Genomic DNA, 17,887 nt, shown 5'->3' with positions numbered 1-17,887 from the left:
CGAGACCTGCGGAGGGAATTCACCCGCCAGACGAACGAGTCTATCCTGACCTGGCTGCTCCGCATCTGGGACACTGCAGCCAATGACACCATTCTGGATGGAAGTGAGGCCAGGCAACTGGGATCTCTGTCCCCAGATGTGGTCATTGACCAGGGGATCGGGAGAACCCAAGAAACCCTCAGCCTCTGGCGGCGACTGCTTACAAGTGTAAGGGACAGGTACCTTTGTAAAGAAGACCTCCAGGTGCACCAAGGAAAATGGAGCACAATGGAACAAGGTATCCGGTGCCTGAGGGAATTGGCTGTGCTGGAGATCATTTTCTCAGAAGACGAGAGATTTCCTAAGAGCCCAGATGGTGTCCAGTGCACGTCACAGATGTGGTTGAGGTTCGCACGCCTTGGACCAGAGCTATACTCCCGTTACCTGGCAACGCTGCAATGGAGGGAAGGCGAGGACAGGGTGGGCATCTTGGTGAACAAACTGAGGATTTACGAGGACACCGTCACAGCCCCGTTTCGCACCCATGTCTCATCCGTGGAAACAAGGCTGGCTGAGCAAGTCCGGAGCTTGATTGAAGAAGGCCATCAGAAATTGAAAAAGGAACTTAAGGAAGAGATTTACCACATCTCGCCAGAACCAACAAGAGTCTCTGCCATTAGGAGCCGGCGTCCCCCAACCAGGGAGAGAGGATACACTCCATGAGGTAATCTCTGGTTTTTCTTCAGGAACATGGAGAAGACACGAGCAAGTGGCATGGAAAACCCACCTCCTCCTTAGCAGCCCAGGTACATGAACTAAAAAGTGGGACAACTACCACAAGAAGCGCATCTAGAGTCAACACTGCTCTGGTCTCTCGCACACAGAACTCCAGATGGTATAGGAATGATAGTATGACTGATCCTCTTGAAAAAGGACCTCAGGAACGTATTCACCAGAAGGGAGCAACATGGAACATGACCAGGAATAGAGGGGCCCTGCCTCTAGCCAGGTAGAGGAAAGGGATAATCAGGTCTTTTGGACTGTGTGGGTCCGATGGCCTGGCACATCTGACCCACAAAAATACACGGCTTTGGTTGACACCGGTGCTCAATGTACTCTGATGCCATCAAGGTATGTGGGAGCAGAACCCATTTCTATTTCTGGGGTGACAGGAGTATCCCAGCAGCTGACTGTACTGGAAGCTGAAGTGAGTTTAACTGGGAACGAGTGGCAGAAACACCCCATCGTGACTGGCCCGGAGGCCCCGTGCATCCTCGGCATAGACTATCTCAGAAATGGATATTTCAAAGACCTAAAAGGACATCGTTGGGCTTTTGGGATAGCTGCTGTGGAGACAGAAGATATCAGACAACTGAGTACATTGCCTGGCCTCTCAGATTGACCCCTCTGCTGTGGGACTGCTGAGAGTTGAAGAACAACAGGTGCCAATTGCTGTGGATACAAAAATGCTGTTAGCAAGAAATTTTCCTGCTTCTTTCTAGGCCCATGAGATACTTTTCTCTCTCACAAAGATATTTGCAGAGTTCTGTAAACTATGAACACCTGCAACTTTGTAGAACTACGTTTATGGTACAGTAGAAAAATATTTTGACAATGGATATTTTAGGATTCTAGCCAATCACCCCAGGGGGTGGCTGATCCTTTGTCCAGTTAGACTATGAAGAAAAAGGTCTATAAAAGAGTTTGTAAAATAATTAAATACATCAATCTTGCTGCACAATTCCTGCCTGCTGGAGCTCTCTCCTCCTCCCTACTACTGCAGGATACAGTGATAAATCGCCAGAGCAACAGTGCCCTGCTGGCAGTACCGCACCGACAGAGACTCTGTGGCTCCCATCCATGAGATGATTTGTGAGCTGGAGAGCCAAGGGGTGGTCAGCAAGGCCCATTCACCTTTCAACAGCCCTATATGGCCAGTGCGTAGGTCCAGTGGAGAATGGAGACTGACAGTGGATTACTGTGGCCTGAATGAGGTCACGCCACCCCTGAGTGCTGCGGTGCCGGACATGTTGGAACTTCAGTACGAGCTGGAGTCCAGGGCAGCAAAGTGGTACTCCACCATCTATATTGCCAATGCCTTCTTCTCCATTCCTTTGGCAGCAGAATGCAGGCCCCAGTTTGCTTTCACCTGGAGGGGTGTGCAGTACACCTGGAACCAACTGTCCCAGGGGTGGAAGCACAGTCCCACCATCTGTCATGGACTGATCCAGGCTGCACTAGAAAAGGGTGAGGCCCCAGAACATCTGCAGTACATTGATGACATCATTGTGTGGGGCAACACAGCATCAGAGGTATTTGGGAAAGGAGAGAAGATCATCCAGATTCTCCTGGAAGCTTGTTTCGCCATCAAGAAGAGCAAAGTCAAGGGACCTGCTCAAGAGATCCAGTTCCTGGGAGTAAAGTGGCAAGATGGACAACGTCAGATTCCCACCGAGGTTGTCAATAAGATCACAGCAATGTCTCCACCAACCAACAAGAAGGAAACTCAAGCTTTCCTAGGTGCCATAGGCTTTTGGAGGATGCATACTCCTGAGTACAGCCAGATTGTTACCTGCAAGAAGAATGATTTCCACTGGGGCCCTGAACAGCAACAAGCTTTTGCCCAAATCAAGCACGAAATCACTCATGCGGTAGCCCTTGGCCCAGTCAGGACAGGACCCAAAGTGAAGAACGTGCTCTATTCTGCAGCCGGGAGCCATGGCCTGTCCTGGAGCCTTTGGCAGAAGGTGCCTGGTGAGACTCGAGGTCGACCACTGGGATTCTGGAGCCGAAGCTACAGAGGGTCTGAAGCCAACTACACTCCCACAGAGAAGGAAATCTTGGCAGCCTATGAAGGAGTCCAAGCTGCCTCAGAGGTAATTGGCACGGAGGCATAACTCCTCCTGGCACCCTGACTACTGGTGCTGGGGTGGATGTTCAAGGGAAAGGTTCCCTCCACACATCATGCCACCAATGCCACATGGAGCAAATGGATTGCTCTCATCACACAGCACACCGGTATTGGAAACCTGAGTCGCCCTGGGATTCTGGAAATCATAACAAACTGGCCTGAGGGCGAGACTTTTGGATTCAGCCTCTGAAGAAGAGGAAGAGCAAGTGACCCGTGCTGAGGAAGCCCCACCATATAATGAGCTACCGGAGACTGAAAGACATTATGCCCTCTTCACTGATGGCTCCTGCAAAATTGTAGGTGCTAACCAGAAATGGAAAGCTGCAGTATGGAGACCCACATGACGAGTTGCACAAGCTACCGAGGGACAAGGTGGATCGAGTCAGGTTGCAGAGCTTAAAGCCGTCCAGCTGGCTTTGGATATTGCTGAACGAGAGAAGTGGCCAAGGCTCTATCTCTACACCGACTCATGGATGGTAGCTAATGCTCTGTGGGGATGGCTGGATCGCTGGAGAAAAGCCAACTGGCAGCGCAGAGGGAAGCCCATCTGGGCCGCTGAGATTTGGCAGGACATCGCCGCCCGAGTAGAGAAGCTGACCGTGAAGGTTCGACACGTGGATGCGCACGTACCCAAGAGTCGGGCTAATGAAGAGCATCGCAACAACGAGCAGGTGGACCGAGCTGCCAAGGTGAAAGTATCTCAGGTGGATCTGGACTGGCAGCACAAGGGAAAATTATTCCTAGCTCGTTGGGCCATGATCCCTCTGGCCATGAGGGGAGAGATGGAACATACCGATGGGCCCATGACCAAGGGGTGGACCTTACTATGGACAGGATCTCACAGGTCATCCGCAGTTGTGAGACTGTGACATTTAAGTAAAACCTTACAAAAGGAAGGCCTTGTTGCCTTTGTAAAATTATGGCTCAGGCCTGTTACTTTGGCTAGACAAGGACTGTGAGAAAAGTTCGTGAGAAGAAATACAATTAGTTTTTACCCATGAGACTGGAGTATCAACAGAAGCATGAAAGTTAAACAGTAAAAGGAGAAAACAGCAACATATCTGCACCTGTTATTTGACTGAATGCTTGAATGCTTATGCTATAGGTAGCCAATGGTAGTATATTGAAGTTAATAATAGCCAAGGAGTCTATTGTAGTAGTTTAGCAGCCAGTGAATATGTAACATGAATGATAACATACAAAAGGTGTATAAAAGAGGCTGCTTTGTTTAATAAACGGCTTTTTGGCCCTTGAAAGAGGCACTGTCTGTGTGTGACCCCCCCCAACAGCGACATGAGACCTGTGCTGCAATCAAACAGGCCAAGCGGGTGAAGCCTCTGTGGTACGGTGGGTTATGGTCAAAGTACAGGTATGGGAAGCCTGGCAAGTTGACTACATCACCCTTCCCCAAACCCACCAAGGCAAGCACTACGTGTTGACCATGGTTGAAGCAACCACTGGATGGCTGGAGACCTACCCTGTGCCTCATGCTACAGCCCGGAACATCATCCTGGGCCTGGAAAAGCAAGTCCTGTAGAGACATGGCACCCCTGAGAGAATCGAGTCTGACAATGGGACTCATTTTAAGAACAGCCTCATAAACACCTGGGCCAGAGAACATGGTATCGAATGGATATATCATATTCCTTACCACGCACCAGCTGCTGGAAAAGTTGAACACTGCAATGGACTACTTAAAACCACCCTGAAGGCACTTGGTGGGGGGACCTTCAAAAATTGGGAAGTGAACTTAGCAAAGGCCACCTGGATAGTCAATACCCGAGGGTCCATCAATCGAGCTGGTCCCGCTGAGTCTGAACCCTTGCACACAGCGGATGGAGATAGAGTCCCTGTGGTACACATGAGAGGTATTTTAGGAAAGACTGTTTGGATTAATCCCACCTCAGGCAAAGGCAAACCCATCCGTGGGATTGTCTTTGCTCAAGGACCTGGTTGCACTTGGTGGGTAATGCAGAAAGATGGGGAAACCCGTTGTGTACCACAAGGAGACCTAATCTTAGGTGAGAACTGTGTGTAGGGTTTCATTGTATACATACGTGTGTGTGTGTGTGTGTGTGTGTAGAGTTTAAGGTACTGATTTGGGATGATGCAGATGGTAATAGAATAAGGGGTGGATAATGTCCTGGGTTGCAGTGTATTCTATTACCATCCTCAGGAGCTGTTGAAATCGGGTGGGGCAGTGTTCCCTTGCCTCCTCCCTCTGGACTATCTTCTGTTAATGAGCCCATCAACACCTGGCCTCATGACTCATTACCCCATTGTGAGATGCTCCACCCAGAGGGGAGGAACCAAGCATCCCATCCTGGATATAATCTGAGATTCCAAACACCACAGACACCCTTTCCACTGGATTCCCAGAGGACAGGAGCTACATAGCCACCACTGGACCTTCCGAGGAAGAGCAGACCCTTCTACAGGATCACTGCTTTGACAGAACCACATCCACCACTTCAGGAGGACTGCAGCCACCATCTTACCGGACTGCTAGCACCACCCTGACTAACAGGCTGTCAGGTTGTATCCTGACTCTGTCAGTTTGAACCAGTGTTTTCTGCCTCTTTTTTTAATTTCACTATTAAATTGTTATTCTGACTTGGTGCCTCCCACTGGTTTGTTTTCAAACTAGTACAGTGTCCAGAGGAAGATGACAAGCAGTTTGCAGTAACCATTTTTTTAATTTGGCCTGGCTCTTCAGAAAGAGGAGATAAAGCAAAATGTCATAAGGCCAAGCAAAATGAAATCGTACAGGCCCAAAGTGCTCCTGGCTTTGCATGTTGGACTAGATTTAGGTAGAAAGGAAGCATATGTTGCATAGACTACCAATAACCTCTGTATGCAGAAGGGATATAGTCTATGATCAACCGTAGGTCAGGAAATTGCAGAGCAAGAGCAAGCTGTAAGAGAACCATTACTTTTTGGTATTGCAAAAGCATGTGTTTTAGCAGAACCAGTATGCATAATTACTTCTTTCAATTAGCATGATTAAGAATTTTCACAGAAATAATTTTTAATTACTGTGCAAAACTATCACAGCTACTTGGTAAGGATTTTTAAGATAGTAGACCATATAAACATTATGGTCTGTGTGCCTCATTTTGTTACTAGTCTGTTGCACATGAAAAAAAGATTTCCATTCCTTGTTTTGAGTACAGTTCCTTCTTGTTTCTCTTGTTGAACTCACAGATTTATATTCAGGTTTTGAACAAGACTATATGATGGCCCAAGAACTCAAATGAGCTGTGAATTGCTTCTTAATTTCTCTCTCCATATTCTTCCCTTAACTGCCTCTCAAAAAAAATCAGACATTCTCCAAACCTTAGCAAGCATGGCTTGGTGAACATGATTCTCCTGCAAACACAAATCTATGGGAAGAAACAGTGAGATGGAGGAGCTTTGTCAGGTATCTCCCAGGACATTTATCATGGAGGACTTTGCTGGCTTGGGCATCTGCACAACCATTAACTTCAGACTCTTCTGCTGGTGCCAGGATGAGCCTCTCCAAGATGTCCATTCCAAAATGAAAATTTGCTAAATTTTGTTCTAGGTAGAAGTCTGATGGTACCTGAATCCTTTCACAGCTGGAAACTGCACTTTGGGACATACTGATGTGTTAAGTGGCCCAGTGCAATACACTGCAAAAAGCCAGCATGTGACACTGTTTTGCAGAACTCTGTATTTCAGAACTCATGGCTCACATTTTTATTTGTGTGTTTGAAAAAGCACAGAGCTTTGTGGGTGCAGTAATTCATACACTCAGAGAATTTGCTGAGTTGAAAAGGACCCATCATGATCATTCTGCCCAACTCCTGGCCTAGCATGCCACCATCCCCTAGAATCACACCATGTACCCAGGAGTATTGTCCTAACCCTTCTTGAATTCTGCCAGGCTTGGCATCATGACCACTTCCTTGGAAAGCCCATTCCAGTGGCAAACCACCCTCTGGGTGAAGGACCTTTTCTGATAATCCAACCTAAACCTCCCCTGACTCAGCTTCAGGCCATTTCCTCAAGTCATGTCACTGGTCACGAGGGTGAAGAGATCGGTGTCTGCCGTTCACTTGTGAGGATATTGAAAACCACAATGAGGTCTCCCCTCAGTCTCCTCCAGGCTGAACAGACCAAGTGACCTCAGCCACTCCTCATACGGCTTTCCCTCAAGGCCCTTCACCATCCTTGTGGCCTCCTTTGGACTCTTAACAGCTCAACATCTTTTTTATATTGTAGCACACAGAACTGCCCCCAGCACTCGAGGTGAGGCCACCCCAGTCCAGAGCAGAGCAGGACAACCCCCTCCCTTGCCCGGCTGGTGATGCTGTGCCTGATGCACCCCAGGACACGGGTGGCCCTCCTGGCCGCCAGGGCTCTGTTGGCTCATGTCCAACTTGGCACTAACCAGGACGCCCAACTCTCATTCCATGAGCTGCTCTCCAGCCTCTCGCTCCCCAGTCTATACACGCACCCAGCTGCCCTGTCCCAGGCACAGAATCTGGCACCTTCCCTCATTGAACTCCATACAGTTGGTGACTGCCCAGCTCTCTCATTTGTCCAGGTTTCTCTGCAAGGCCTCTGAGGGAGCAGACAGCTCCTCCCAATTTAGTGTTGTCGGCAAACTTACTTAGTATCCCTTCCAGTCCTGTGTCCAAGTGGTTTATGAAGATGTTGAAGAGCACAGGGCTGAGGATGGAGCCCTGTGAAACCCCAGCAGGGACAGGTCGCCAGTCTGATGTCACCCCATTCACTGTAACCCTTTGCACCTGACCCGTGAGCCAGTTGCTCACCCATCCCATGATGTGTTTTTCCAGCTGTGTTGTTCTGTCCAGAAGGACACTGTGAGAGCCACTATGGAAAACTTTACTGAAACCCAAAAAGATTACATCACCTGGCTTCCCTTGGTCAGCTAGGTGAGTTACCTTGTTGTAGAAGGAAATCGTGTTTGACAAGCAGGACTTTCCCCTCAGGAAGGTGTGCTGGCTGTGACTGATGACTGGGTTGTCCTCCAGATGTTTTTCAGTACTCCCAGAGAAATCTTTTCCACAATTTTACAGCCACCAAAGTGAGACTTCACTGTAGTTTTCGGGGTCTTCCTTGAAAATTAGGATGTCACCAGCTTCCAGTCAGCTGGAACCTCTCCAGATTCCCAAGACTGCTCAAAAAGCATGGAGAGGGGCTTTGTGATGGTATCAGCCAGCTCTTTGAGGATTCCTGGATGAACCCCATCAGGCCCCATAGATCTGCAGGGATCCAGCTGGAGCAGCAGATCCTGCACAATGTGAGGGTCAACTGGGAGCTGATCTTTCTCACAGTCATGGTCCTCCAGCTCACGGCACTGAGACCCCCTTGGTCCATCACCCATGTTGAAGACTGAGTCAAAGAATGCATTAAACACCTCTGCCTTGTCCCTGTCCCTGTTTGTGAGGTGACTTTCCTCATCCTGTAATGGGCTGATGCTATTTCTACACTGCCTTTTGTCATTAATGTATTTGAAAAGACTGTTTTTATTGTCCCTGTTTCCGGCCAGCTTCAACTCTGGGTGAGCTTTGGCCACATAAATTTTCTCCCTACAGTGGAAAGCAGAATCTCTGCATTCTCCTTGTGTTACCTGATCCAATCTCTGATTGGGCAGACACTTTCCTTTTTTGCCTTATTTCCAAGCCAAGTTGGCCTCCTGCCTCACCTGCCTGACTTCCAACATTGAGGAATTGCCTGCTCCTGTGCCCTTAGGAAGTGATGTTTAAAAAGGGACCAGCACTGATGGACCCCAGCATCTGCCCGAACATTTTCCCAGAGATTTTACTTACTAGTTCCCTCAGCAGTCTAGAGCTGAAGTTTTGCTGGCATTTTCCCTCCCATCAACAGAGATTTTAAATTCAACTGCTTCGTGGTCAGTATGGCAAAGACGGATGCCAATCCCTGCTCACGAGATCCTCTCTGCTGACAAGCAGCACAGCAAGGAGTGAATCTTTCCCAACCACTCCCTTAGCTTTGACAAAGCTGTCACCAAGGTTTTTTAAGAATGTTACAACCTGGGCTGTACCAGCTGTGTGATGCTCCGAGTTGATTTCTGGCAAGTTGAACTCCCCCATAAGGACAAGGGCAGTTGAACTGGAAGTGTACCCCAGTTCCTCAAAGAATCATGGATAAGGGAAGATCCTTATGCCATTAAATAAAGCCATCTAAACCTACCAAGGTTAGCAAAGGCTAGAATTGGACAAAAGCTGCAGCAGTGCCACTGCTCCTGAAAAGCCAAGCCCATCTACTGCACATGTAAGACAAAATAAGAAATGAGGAACTCCATCTGTTCTTAAACAAGCTGTCATTCCTGAATCAGTTGATAAGCACTGTGGGCATGCAAATCAAGGATCAGTTGCAAGGAAACACCACACCTGAAAGTCACATGGTCATGCGCACCACACTGTGAGCTGTGGGGGAAGGAGGGTTACAGCAGACACACAAGATGGAGAAACCAGAGCTGTAGCCAGTAGTTGAAAGCAAGACAAGAAAAAAGAACCACAGAAGAGTACATAGGATGCAGTATCTGGTGGCAGTGATATGATTTACTAGAACTTAGCAACAGAAAGCTGATTTGCCAGCTAATTATCGAGAACACCAGGAGACTCACAAGCAGGACCAGCAAAGACAGACACTGCACAGGCTAAGCAAGAGAGTGAGATGCTGTGACACAAAGAGGGTGGGAGCAGAGAGCAGATCAGGAAAGAGGAGGAGGGCAACTCTGCTCTTCAGGCTAGTCATGGCCAAACTACTGATGATCCTGGAAGCTGCTCTGCAATATACTTGAGTGCAAAAAATGTAGCTTTGCAAGTATCCGAGCTCACAGATTGACACCTTTCTCTTTTCCAGTGTCTCCCAAATCCAAAAGTTATGTGTGTGAACCTGCATAAGGATTCTCAAAAGCACAAATGAATCTTCAAATATGTCTGAGTACCAAGAACGCCTGCTATTGATGCAGCTATTAAATGTCCTGTGCAAATGAAAACCTCTTAAGTAACTACACCTGTCAACTTAGTTTGCATTATCTTAAAACCAAAATCACTCAAGTTTTTTGTTTTGTTTTGTTTCACAACCAGTTTCTCATGTGACCCTGGCTAATAAAACCCATTATAACTCAGGATGCATCATTTACTACTGTTAGGGCACTGCAAAAGTTAACACATCTTCAGCTGATACATAGTGCCAATAGTACAGCTAAGGAGAGCCTTCATCCCTGCAAATTTTTTCTGGCAAAGTAGTATCTTTAGAACGCTGTCCTTTTAGGCAAGGCTTTGAGTACTTTGAGTTCTCACATTCTTAAAAATATGGTACAGGATTTCACATCAGTTTCTTATGCTCAACATAAGATTAAAAAAAAAAGTTGTGTGCTACAGTTAAGGGGGCAGAATGTCCCCCTACAACACAAGTGGCTGTTGCCAATAATATTTCAATTTGCATGATCATGCGCAGAAATATGCCCAGTAACAAAAGAAAACAATACATCCCTCAGAGAAAGAACAGGACAAAATTGTGTAAGTGTACATCATACATTTATTACTGAACAACTCTCTCAACTCCAAAATTGGGCACAGGGATTAAAATAAAAATTCATTGCACTACCTAGTAAAGCATTACTAGTAACTCTCATAAAAAATGTACAAATTTTGTTAAAAATTTATCAAGCCTTCAAATGATTTGGTTACAGATATTTATAATACATTTAAAACTACATGTTAAATGATACAATAGCATATGATTTAAAGAAAACACTTAACAAAATGATTCCAACAAAAACCATAAGCTTTCATAATAATTAGCAAGTCTGAAACACAAGTAGCAAAATGAGGTAACAATGTACCAAAGGAAAAAACCACAGCTTTTACAAAGGCCCAAAGATAACTCAGTTGAAACTGTTTTCTACAATTAAAACAGTTGGTAAATCTCATCCCAAGTATTATGCATTGTATTAACAGCTCTGAAGTCACATTCAAGACCCTGTACATAATGACATACAACACATGGCCTTACTTCTTCTTCTAAAGAAAGCCAAAAAATGAGACACTGGAATTATCTGTAGGCCTTGATATCCACTAAGACGTCAAATTAAATTGACAGTTGATGCAAAGAAAACACAGCAGTGCCAATATGATAAAGCAAACATATTAGAGGTTGGATGTTTTTGTTTGTTTTTTGGAGAAAAAAGAATCAGTGGATGGCAGAAAGGCAATGAACATAAAAGAAGTGTTGCTGAATTCAGGTGCTGTCAGGCACCATGGCAGCTGTGCATAAGACATGGCAGTTAAGAGCTGAACAGAAATCCCCTGCCCTTGACAGCCACCACAGACGATGTGGTTGTAGCTTGTCTGAGCTGATTGAGAACATAAGCACGTGTGCTGTTTGTACACACTAACCACGGGAAGCAAGTCCACATTCATCCATGCAAACCAAAGAACCATTCCAGAAGAGATGAGCCATAAGAGTGCAACAATTAATTGCAGGATTCTACCAACTTAGACCCTCAATCTCCTAGATCTCCCACTGTCTCACTGAATTTTAGTAGGGGGAAAAGGGACATTCCTCTAGTTCCAGAAAGAGAACTACTTTCTCTTGGCTTCAGAAGGATGTGTCTTGTTCACTTGTATCAAGTTTAGAAAAAGTACCCTTTTCCATGCTTTGAACTGAATACTAAACACAGAAATGTTAGTCATTTTTAAATCTGTACACAAGGAATTTTTTTTCTTTTGCAGTTATATAAAAGAGGCTAAGTTTTGTAAGACATATGTGGCATATGCTTTTTAAACAACATGATTTATTTGTTAAAAAAATAAATTTTATTAAATGTAATTTAACCTGCTAGGCGCTATTGTGAAAAGCCTATTCTTTAACTCCACTGGAAGAGAGGAGAAAGAAATTCTAATATTTTGAAGTGGATTTTTATTTATTCAGTGTTCCTAAGTAAGGATAGGTATGGAAAGCTTCACTGTTTTTGAGAACTATCTGCATTGATGCCATGAAGATTTTTTTGCCTTTTCTTTTATACCCCTGTTATACCTTTTTACAACTTCTGTATTCTTAGTGCTTTTTGCCTACATTCTTGGACTTGTCTGTCCAGCTAGGAGACTAAACATTTTAGAAGCCTCATAAGTAAGGGTTAGTGTGCCCCAGACCCCAAGGTCCTCTCCAGATCACATTCTGTAAACTAAGATAGAACCATCCAGGGGAAGGTTCCTTGGGGATAGAACCATCCAGGGGAAGGTTCCCTGGGGAGGGGGGCTCATTCAAGCCTCTCATTGGGGAATTTTTGATAGATATGCTAATTAGTAAGACCTATAATGTTATACCTGATCTTTGGGGGGGGCATTGCGGTGTGCATTGCGGTGCATTTGACCTGGATGTGCACTTTCAGCGCACCTAAGGATCCTTAAAATAAATAGCAAGGTAAAATTCCTTCTTCCCTTCTAACCATGTTTGGCTCTTGATTTTAAGACCAGGAAAAGGCATCAGCATAACTAAACAGACGGAAAAACATCTGAAACAGGGCAAAATTGTGCTTTTATTTAGCTGCACAAAGAGCTGTGACTGGTTTCTCAAAGAGAAAAACCAGCATGGAGAACATCTAACACTGTTTGAAATTGTAACTGATACTAAAGCATAGCAGCATACAAAAGCATCAGAAATGATAAAGAAGAAACTTAAAGCTGAGACTGGCAGCAAGTTGTAGCAATACTGGTAATTGTGCCACTTGTGGTGCTGCAACCAAAGTAATGACACTGAATTTATGAAAAGAGTTTAATTGCAAAAAGTGCATCCTTTTAGTAACTGTGGTATATGCAGACCTAAATATTTTGCTAGAATGTATCAGAGATGTTAACAGTGTGAATGTTAAAAAGAAAGCTAATTTTTTTCAATGGCCCAAATAAAATACTATTCAGAGCACTTGAATAGACATTATCCCCTCTATTTCACAGCACTGTTCTGGAAAGTATTCCAAATTTCTCCTATAGTGGAGTACTCTGGAAACTTGATTGCAAAAACCAAGGGAGTCCCTTCTTCCTATTACACTCATCATGAAATAAGGAAGGGAAAGAAGCAGCATCAGGGCAACTGAGTTCTGCGGTTAATGACCAAAACCTACCTCCTCTTGAGATATGGTGAAAAAAATATGAAATTCTACTTCTCTAAGAAAATGCTAAAAATTGTATTTTATTCATGAAGTTGCAGGAATAAAATTGTAACCTTTTACAAGTTATTTTAGTTACATACAAACTTCCTTGTAGATGACAAAGAATGTATGTGATTAAAGCCAGTGTTTATAAGCTAAAAGATGATGTCCTTAGCAAGTACAATGGCCAAAAGTTAAGAGCTGTTTCACAAAACCAGGACACCCTCAGTGTACTTTCTGCTTCCTTTCATGGAAGAAACACACAACTGGTAAACCCAGCTAGAAAAATTTAAAAGGAAAACAGAAAAATATTGATATTCATATTAGCAATTGAAAACATTAATATTGCTAAATGCGATATTGCAACTCTATATTGATAAAATAACTTGGAAATCAGCCATTAAAAAATCCAGACTTTGTAACATATGATAAAACCCCCAAGGTTACTCATGTATGAACAATCAATGCATTCTTTAGTGGTACACACTTAAAGCCTCCAATGAAGGGGAAGCGTAACAGCTGTTTGAGTAGCAGTAGGTAGAAAGGTCTTTACACCTGTAAGTACGTTGGGGAGGAAATACTAAATGTCTGTAATTGCTGCACCCATCGCATTCAGTGTGCAACTGCAAACACAAGGAAAGGAACCAGTGTACAGTACTAGTACTGTTTAAATAACACACAAGATTATACATTGCAGCATAATTATTACTACACACATACGTTCTCAGTACATGCTGGTATATAGGTTCTCAAACACGCACGCACACCCTGTCACAAGCACACTTCACTCACCCTCTCACAGCCTCTCACACTCACACCGTTCATCCCCACTCACAGTATCTGAAGGCTCTATATAAGGTAGATTGCTATATTGTTTGGAGCTACCACTTTTTTTTTTCTTTTTCTTTTATATAAAAGCACATGCTAAAAGATCACATCCACAGTAATCTCGCAGCAATACTCGGAATGATCACACAAAACCCAGGGAATGTTAGTGCACACACAAAATTAAGCTAAAAAAAAAAAAAATCTTTGGAGTTCCACTCACACTTGTTAGTATAACAATCCCATAACTGTGAAGACTAGTTATAAGCTTTATAATTGATTAAGTCACACAGTGCAAAGTAAGGTCCACTGACCCTTTTGTGTAAAGGGTAGGCTGGAAGCCACATGGGTAGATAAGTTCAATAGAGAGTTCATATATACAGGCAACGAGAAACACCCAAACCAGATTTGTGCTCTTAGATCGGTCATTCTGAATCACGATGCACTTCTGAGGCATCAGCTCTACAAATCGGGCAGGTACGATTCGCCTGTAAAACCAGAAAAACAAAAGAGGGTTAAAGAGGGTTAAGACTGACAAATACAATGTAATGTGTATGTGACACTGACATCTGTGACCACTGAAGACCAATTCAAGAGAAGACAGATGTGCTTAGGCCTTTTCTTAGTTTGTTTTGTTATGTTTGGTGTGGTGAGTTTGCCAATTCAAAATTACATTTACAAAAAGTAATTGTGCCTCTTATCTTTTAAGACAAAGCAAGACAACAAATTAGGCTCTAGCTAAGTGATGGTGGTTTTATTAATGCAGATTCACAGTTACAGTATATTGCAGTCAGATGGGTGGAACTAACAACCTGTACTGTATGCTGTAGAGAAAGCCACCAAAACAAATTGAGACATCTTGGGCTGCAAATAAACATCCTGTGTGAAGACGTCATGTTATCACAAACCCTACCGATCAGGAATGACATCATACTTTGTTTATTCCGTTATCGTCACACAAAATCATCATACAGATTTGGTCAAAGCTGAAAGCAAACCAGGGAAAAAGGGAGGGGGTTTTAGTAAAGGGGAAGGGGAATAAAAAAAAGAAATACAAAGAAAGAGAAGATGACCTGACCAAGCAGGTATTCAAGTAACACACACCAGCAGGTCTAGATTTAGCTCTTCACTAAAGCACACACTGAAAATTAAGTCCTGTGACTTGTTTACTTTTATAGCTTCCTTAAAAAGTAAGACAGATAAGAAGTAGTATTTCTTAAGCTACGGGGAAAATATTTCTGCTTTCTCATTCCCCTTTTCAAATAATGGCTAATTTTAGCAAATGATGAGAAAAACCCCCAGACAATTATGTAACATCTGTGAGTCAATACTTCCCTTGTAAGGGGAAGAGTGAAGAGAACTCTTCCCTGTCCCAAATTCTCTATTTCATAGCCACCAAAACTGCAGGACCAACCACTGTCTACAGCAAGTCTTCTAAGGAAACCAGATTTTTCAATGAAAATACAAGCAAAGAGCATCAAGAAATATGACTCTATAGGCCAGAATTCTTTATCAAATATTTTAAATCCAAACAATAACTAATCCAATGAAAGTAATACATTATTTATTACTGAAAAACATTATTCAGTAATGGAAGTTAAAGTGAAGGTTTATTTTTCCTGTCAATTTTCCTGCTGTCAACTGTTACCATTGTCCCTAATTTTTTAATTTTAATTTTTGTAAATCATGGATTGGAGTATAAATTAAGATTTTATTTCTCTCTCTTTCACTAGCAGTTTCAAAATATACTTCAAAATGTCCTTACCTGGTCATTTCATGTGCATGATTTTAAATATAATCTGGCTAATATAATGTTTAAAATAAAAAGGCGTGTTATTCAACATTCAGTGGATTAATGAATCAGGAGCTATTCACTTAGATTGATAATGAAGTAACAACCACTTGCACCACAGAACAGCATTCAGTAGGAGTAATTTCCTGATAGGAACTGCAGAAATAGATCTACTGTGCCAGGATAAAATGAATACTTATGGGCACCACACCACTGCTTTTCAAGGAACTTTTCAAGATCCTACATGAACATGTGCTTTAAATTTAGTCACATTCTTGTGTCTTTCATGAAATTATTTTTCCCTTCCTGGCATTTAACATGACTCTTTCATGCCAAAAGAGGAGTAAGGGGGACATAATATTGTAATATTGACCTTCTAACTTGCCACTCTTCCAGGCAGACTTAATTTTGTACTGTAACTAGAGAGTGCTGCACAATAAATGGATTTACTGTTTTATATTTTTTATAGAAATTTATAGTTAAAATGAACTGCATTTAGAATAATGAAACTATAGGACTACTAGAATCCTCTAAAAACCATTGCACTACTTTGGTGTTAGTCCATCAGAAATAAGCTGAAGTATAGTTACAGTTTGTCTTTTCTCATATATAATACAGCATTTCCTATTAGACTGCTAAATATAAAGGCAAATTGTCCTTTTAAGGTTGTTCTAAGCCTTCAGGCTGAACACAGGTCATGGTGTCAAGCTCTCCTTTGGAATGATGACTTTTGTTTTATAGAAGAACACATTTCTCATGTATTCATATTTGACTAGAGGATATAGGGTAAGAAGCAGCCAAATACTGTGAAATACGAGAATTAGGAATACTACAAAAAATAAAAGGATAACATCCCTCTTTTTAATTCTGTTGTTTCCTCCACTGTATTACATCTTCTCTCCTTAAGACTTCAACCTTGCTTAAACAGGGAAGTATTTTAGCTAAAGTGGGCAACCAAATGCATTGTAATAGAACATTTCCTCTTACTTGCTCAAACTACCTAAGAAGATAGTACTGTCAATTATCCATGCATACAAGCCACAAAACTTTTTTTAGATAGTTTCTTTGCTCCTCCATCATCACCAACAGGCAGCCCAAGAAGAGTATTTTTTAAAGTAATGAGATTGAATCACTAACTTTTTACTTAGATCTTTCACTAAAGTGACATACAATGAAACTTAGAATCAATTTGACTCCATAGTTCTAGAAATAGTCCTAGATAGCAAATACTCTCTTCAAAAAAATGAGATTAAATTGGTAAAAAATAGCAACAAACCAGTAATTTTCTTCTTTTTCTATCTTGTGGAATAACAGTACAAGTGCTGAAAGCCACAATCTTAACCTTCCCTTGCAGAATTTATGAACATGATGTTGACTGGATGAGATGAATTAAGTGGATGTGGACATAATTATACAATCAAGATACATTTAAAAAGGTTTTCAAATTCATAGATGAATGAACAGAAGCAAAACCAAGGCACAGAATACTTCCCAGTTATTATCACTCCCAGATGTTGGCTTATTAACTGTGACCAAGTTTAGGCAGAGGCTTAACTAAAATAGACTGGTGTTACAGGTAATTCGGTACAGCTTGCAAGCAAAATAATCTTTATTTCCATATACCATCTTTGTACCACTGTAACTGAACCCACATGGTGTAAAAGTATTGCCTTATTCATCCTACACTAGGATGGTTTAACCTTGTCTATCTTACTTTGTACTCAGCTCTGGAATAATGATGTCAATGCAAGTTTTAGTAGGTTTAACTGCACCTCCCTAGATTTTCATTGTGTATCTTGCACCTCATTCTGAACACAACCTTTACAAAATACCACATGTGAAGATCTGTTAGAAAATGCAGTTTCTAAAATGGGACAAGAACATCAGCAAAACTATTTCACCGCTAGAATAGTACACTATGATTTTGAAAACAGACTAAACTAAATCTACTTTTTTCACTTTGTGGTTCCAAATGCTATTGCCATTGAAAGGACTAACTCTTAACTTTAAACATACTACACTGAGTCCCAAAAAAGCTTAACTCGACATACTTGTCTGATTCCTGAGTGAGATGTCAGGTAAGAAAGAGCATTAAGAACAAGACAAGCATGCATCATACTTTCCTGACATGTTCTTCTAACTTCCAGAAATCTGCAGATCAGGGGTTCTATGAATCAGAAGTATATTTTTTTTTTTGCATCAATAGCCT

General features: G+C 42.7%; 1 protein-coding gene across 7 annotated transcripts in view; it reads right to left on the bottom strand.

Moving 5' to 3' along the window:
- Positions 1-12,432: 12,432 nt before the first annotated feature.
- The window catches only part of RNF38 (ring finger protein 38), a 104,349-nt gene continuing 98,894 nt past the window's right edge, over positions 12,433-17,887 (bottom strand). For all 7 annotated transcript variants that reach the window (XM_039567111.1, XM_039567110.1, XM_039567112.1 and 4 more), the window contains one exon: positions 12,433-14,374. In XM_039567111.1, the coding sequence (XP_039423045.1) occupies positions 14,312-14,374 (63 nt within the window). In that variant the 3' untranslated portion in view covers positions 12,433-14,311. The remainder of the gene's footprint in view (positions 14,375-17,887) is intronic.

The sequence above is a fragment of the Corvus cornix genome, chromosome Z (genome assembly GCF_000738735.6).
Source record: "Corvus cornix cornix isolate S_Up_H32 chromosome Z, ASM73873v5, whole genome shotgun sequence".
Classification (NCBI taxonomy): domain Eukaryota; kingdom Metazoa; phylum Chordata; class Aves; order Passeriformes; family Corvidae; genus Corvus; species Corvus cornix.
The sequence above is the reverse complement of the archived record's forward strand: the minus strand, read 5'-3'. Positions and strand labels throughout refer to the sequence as shown.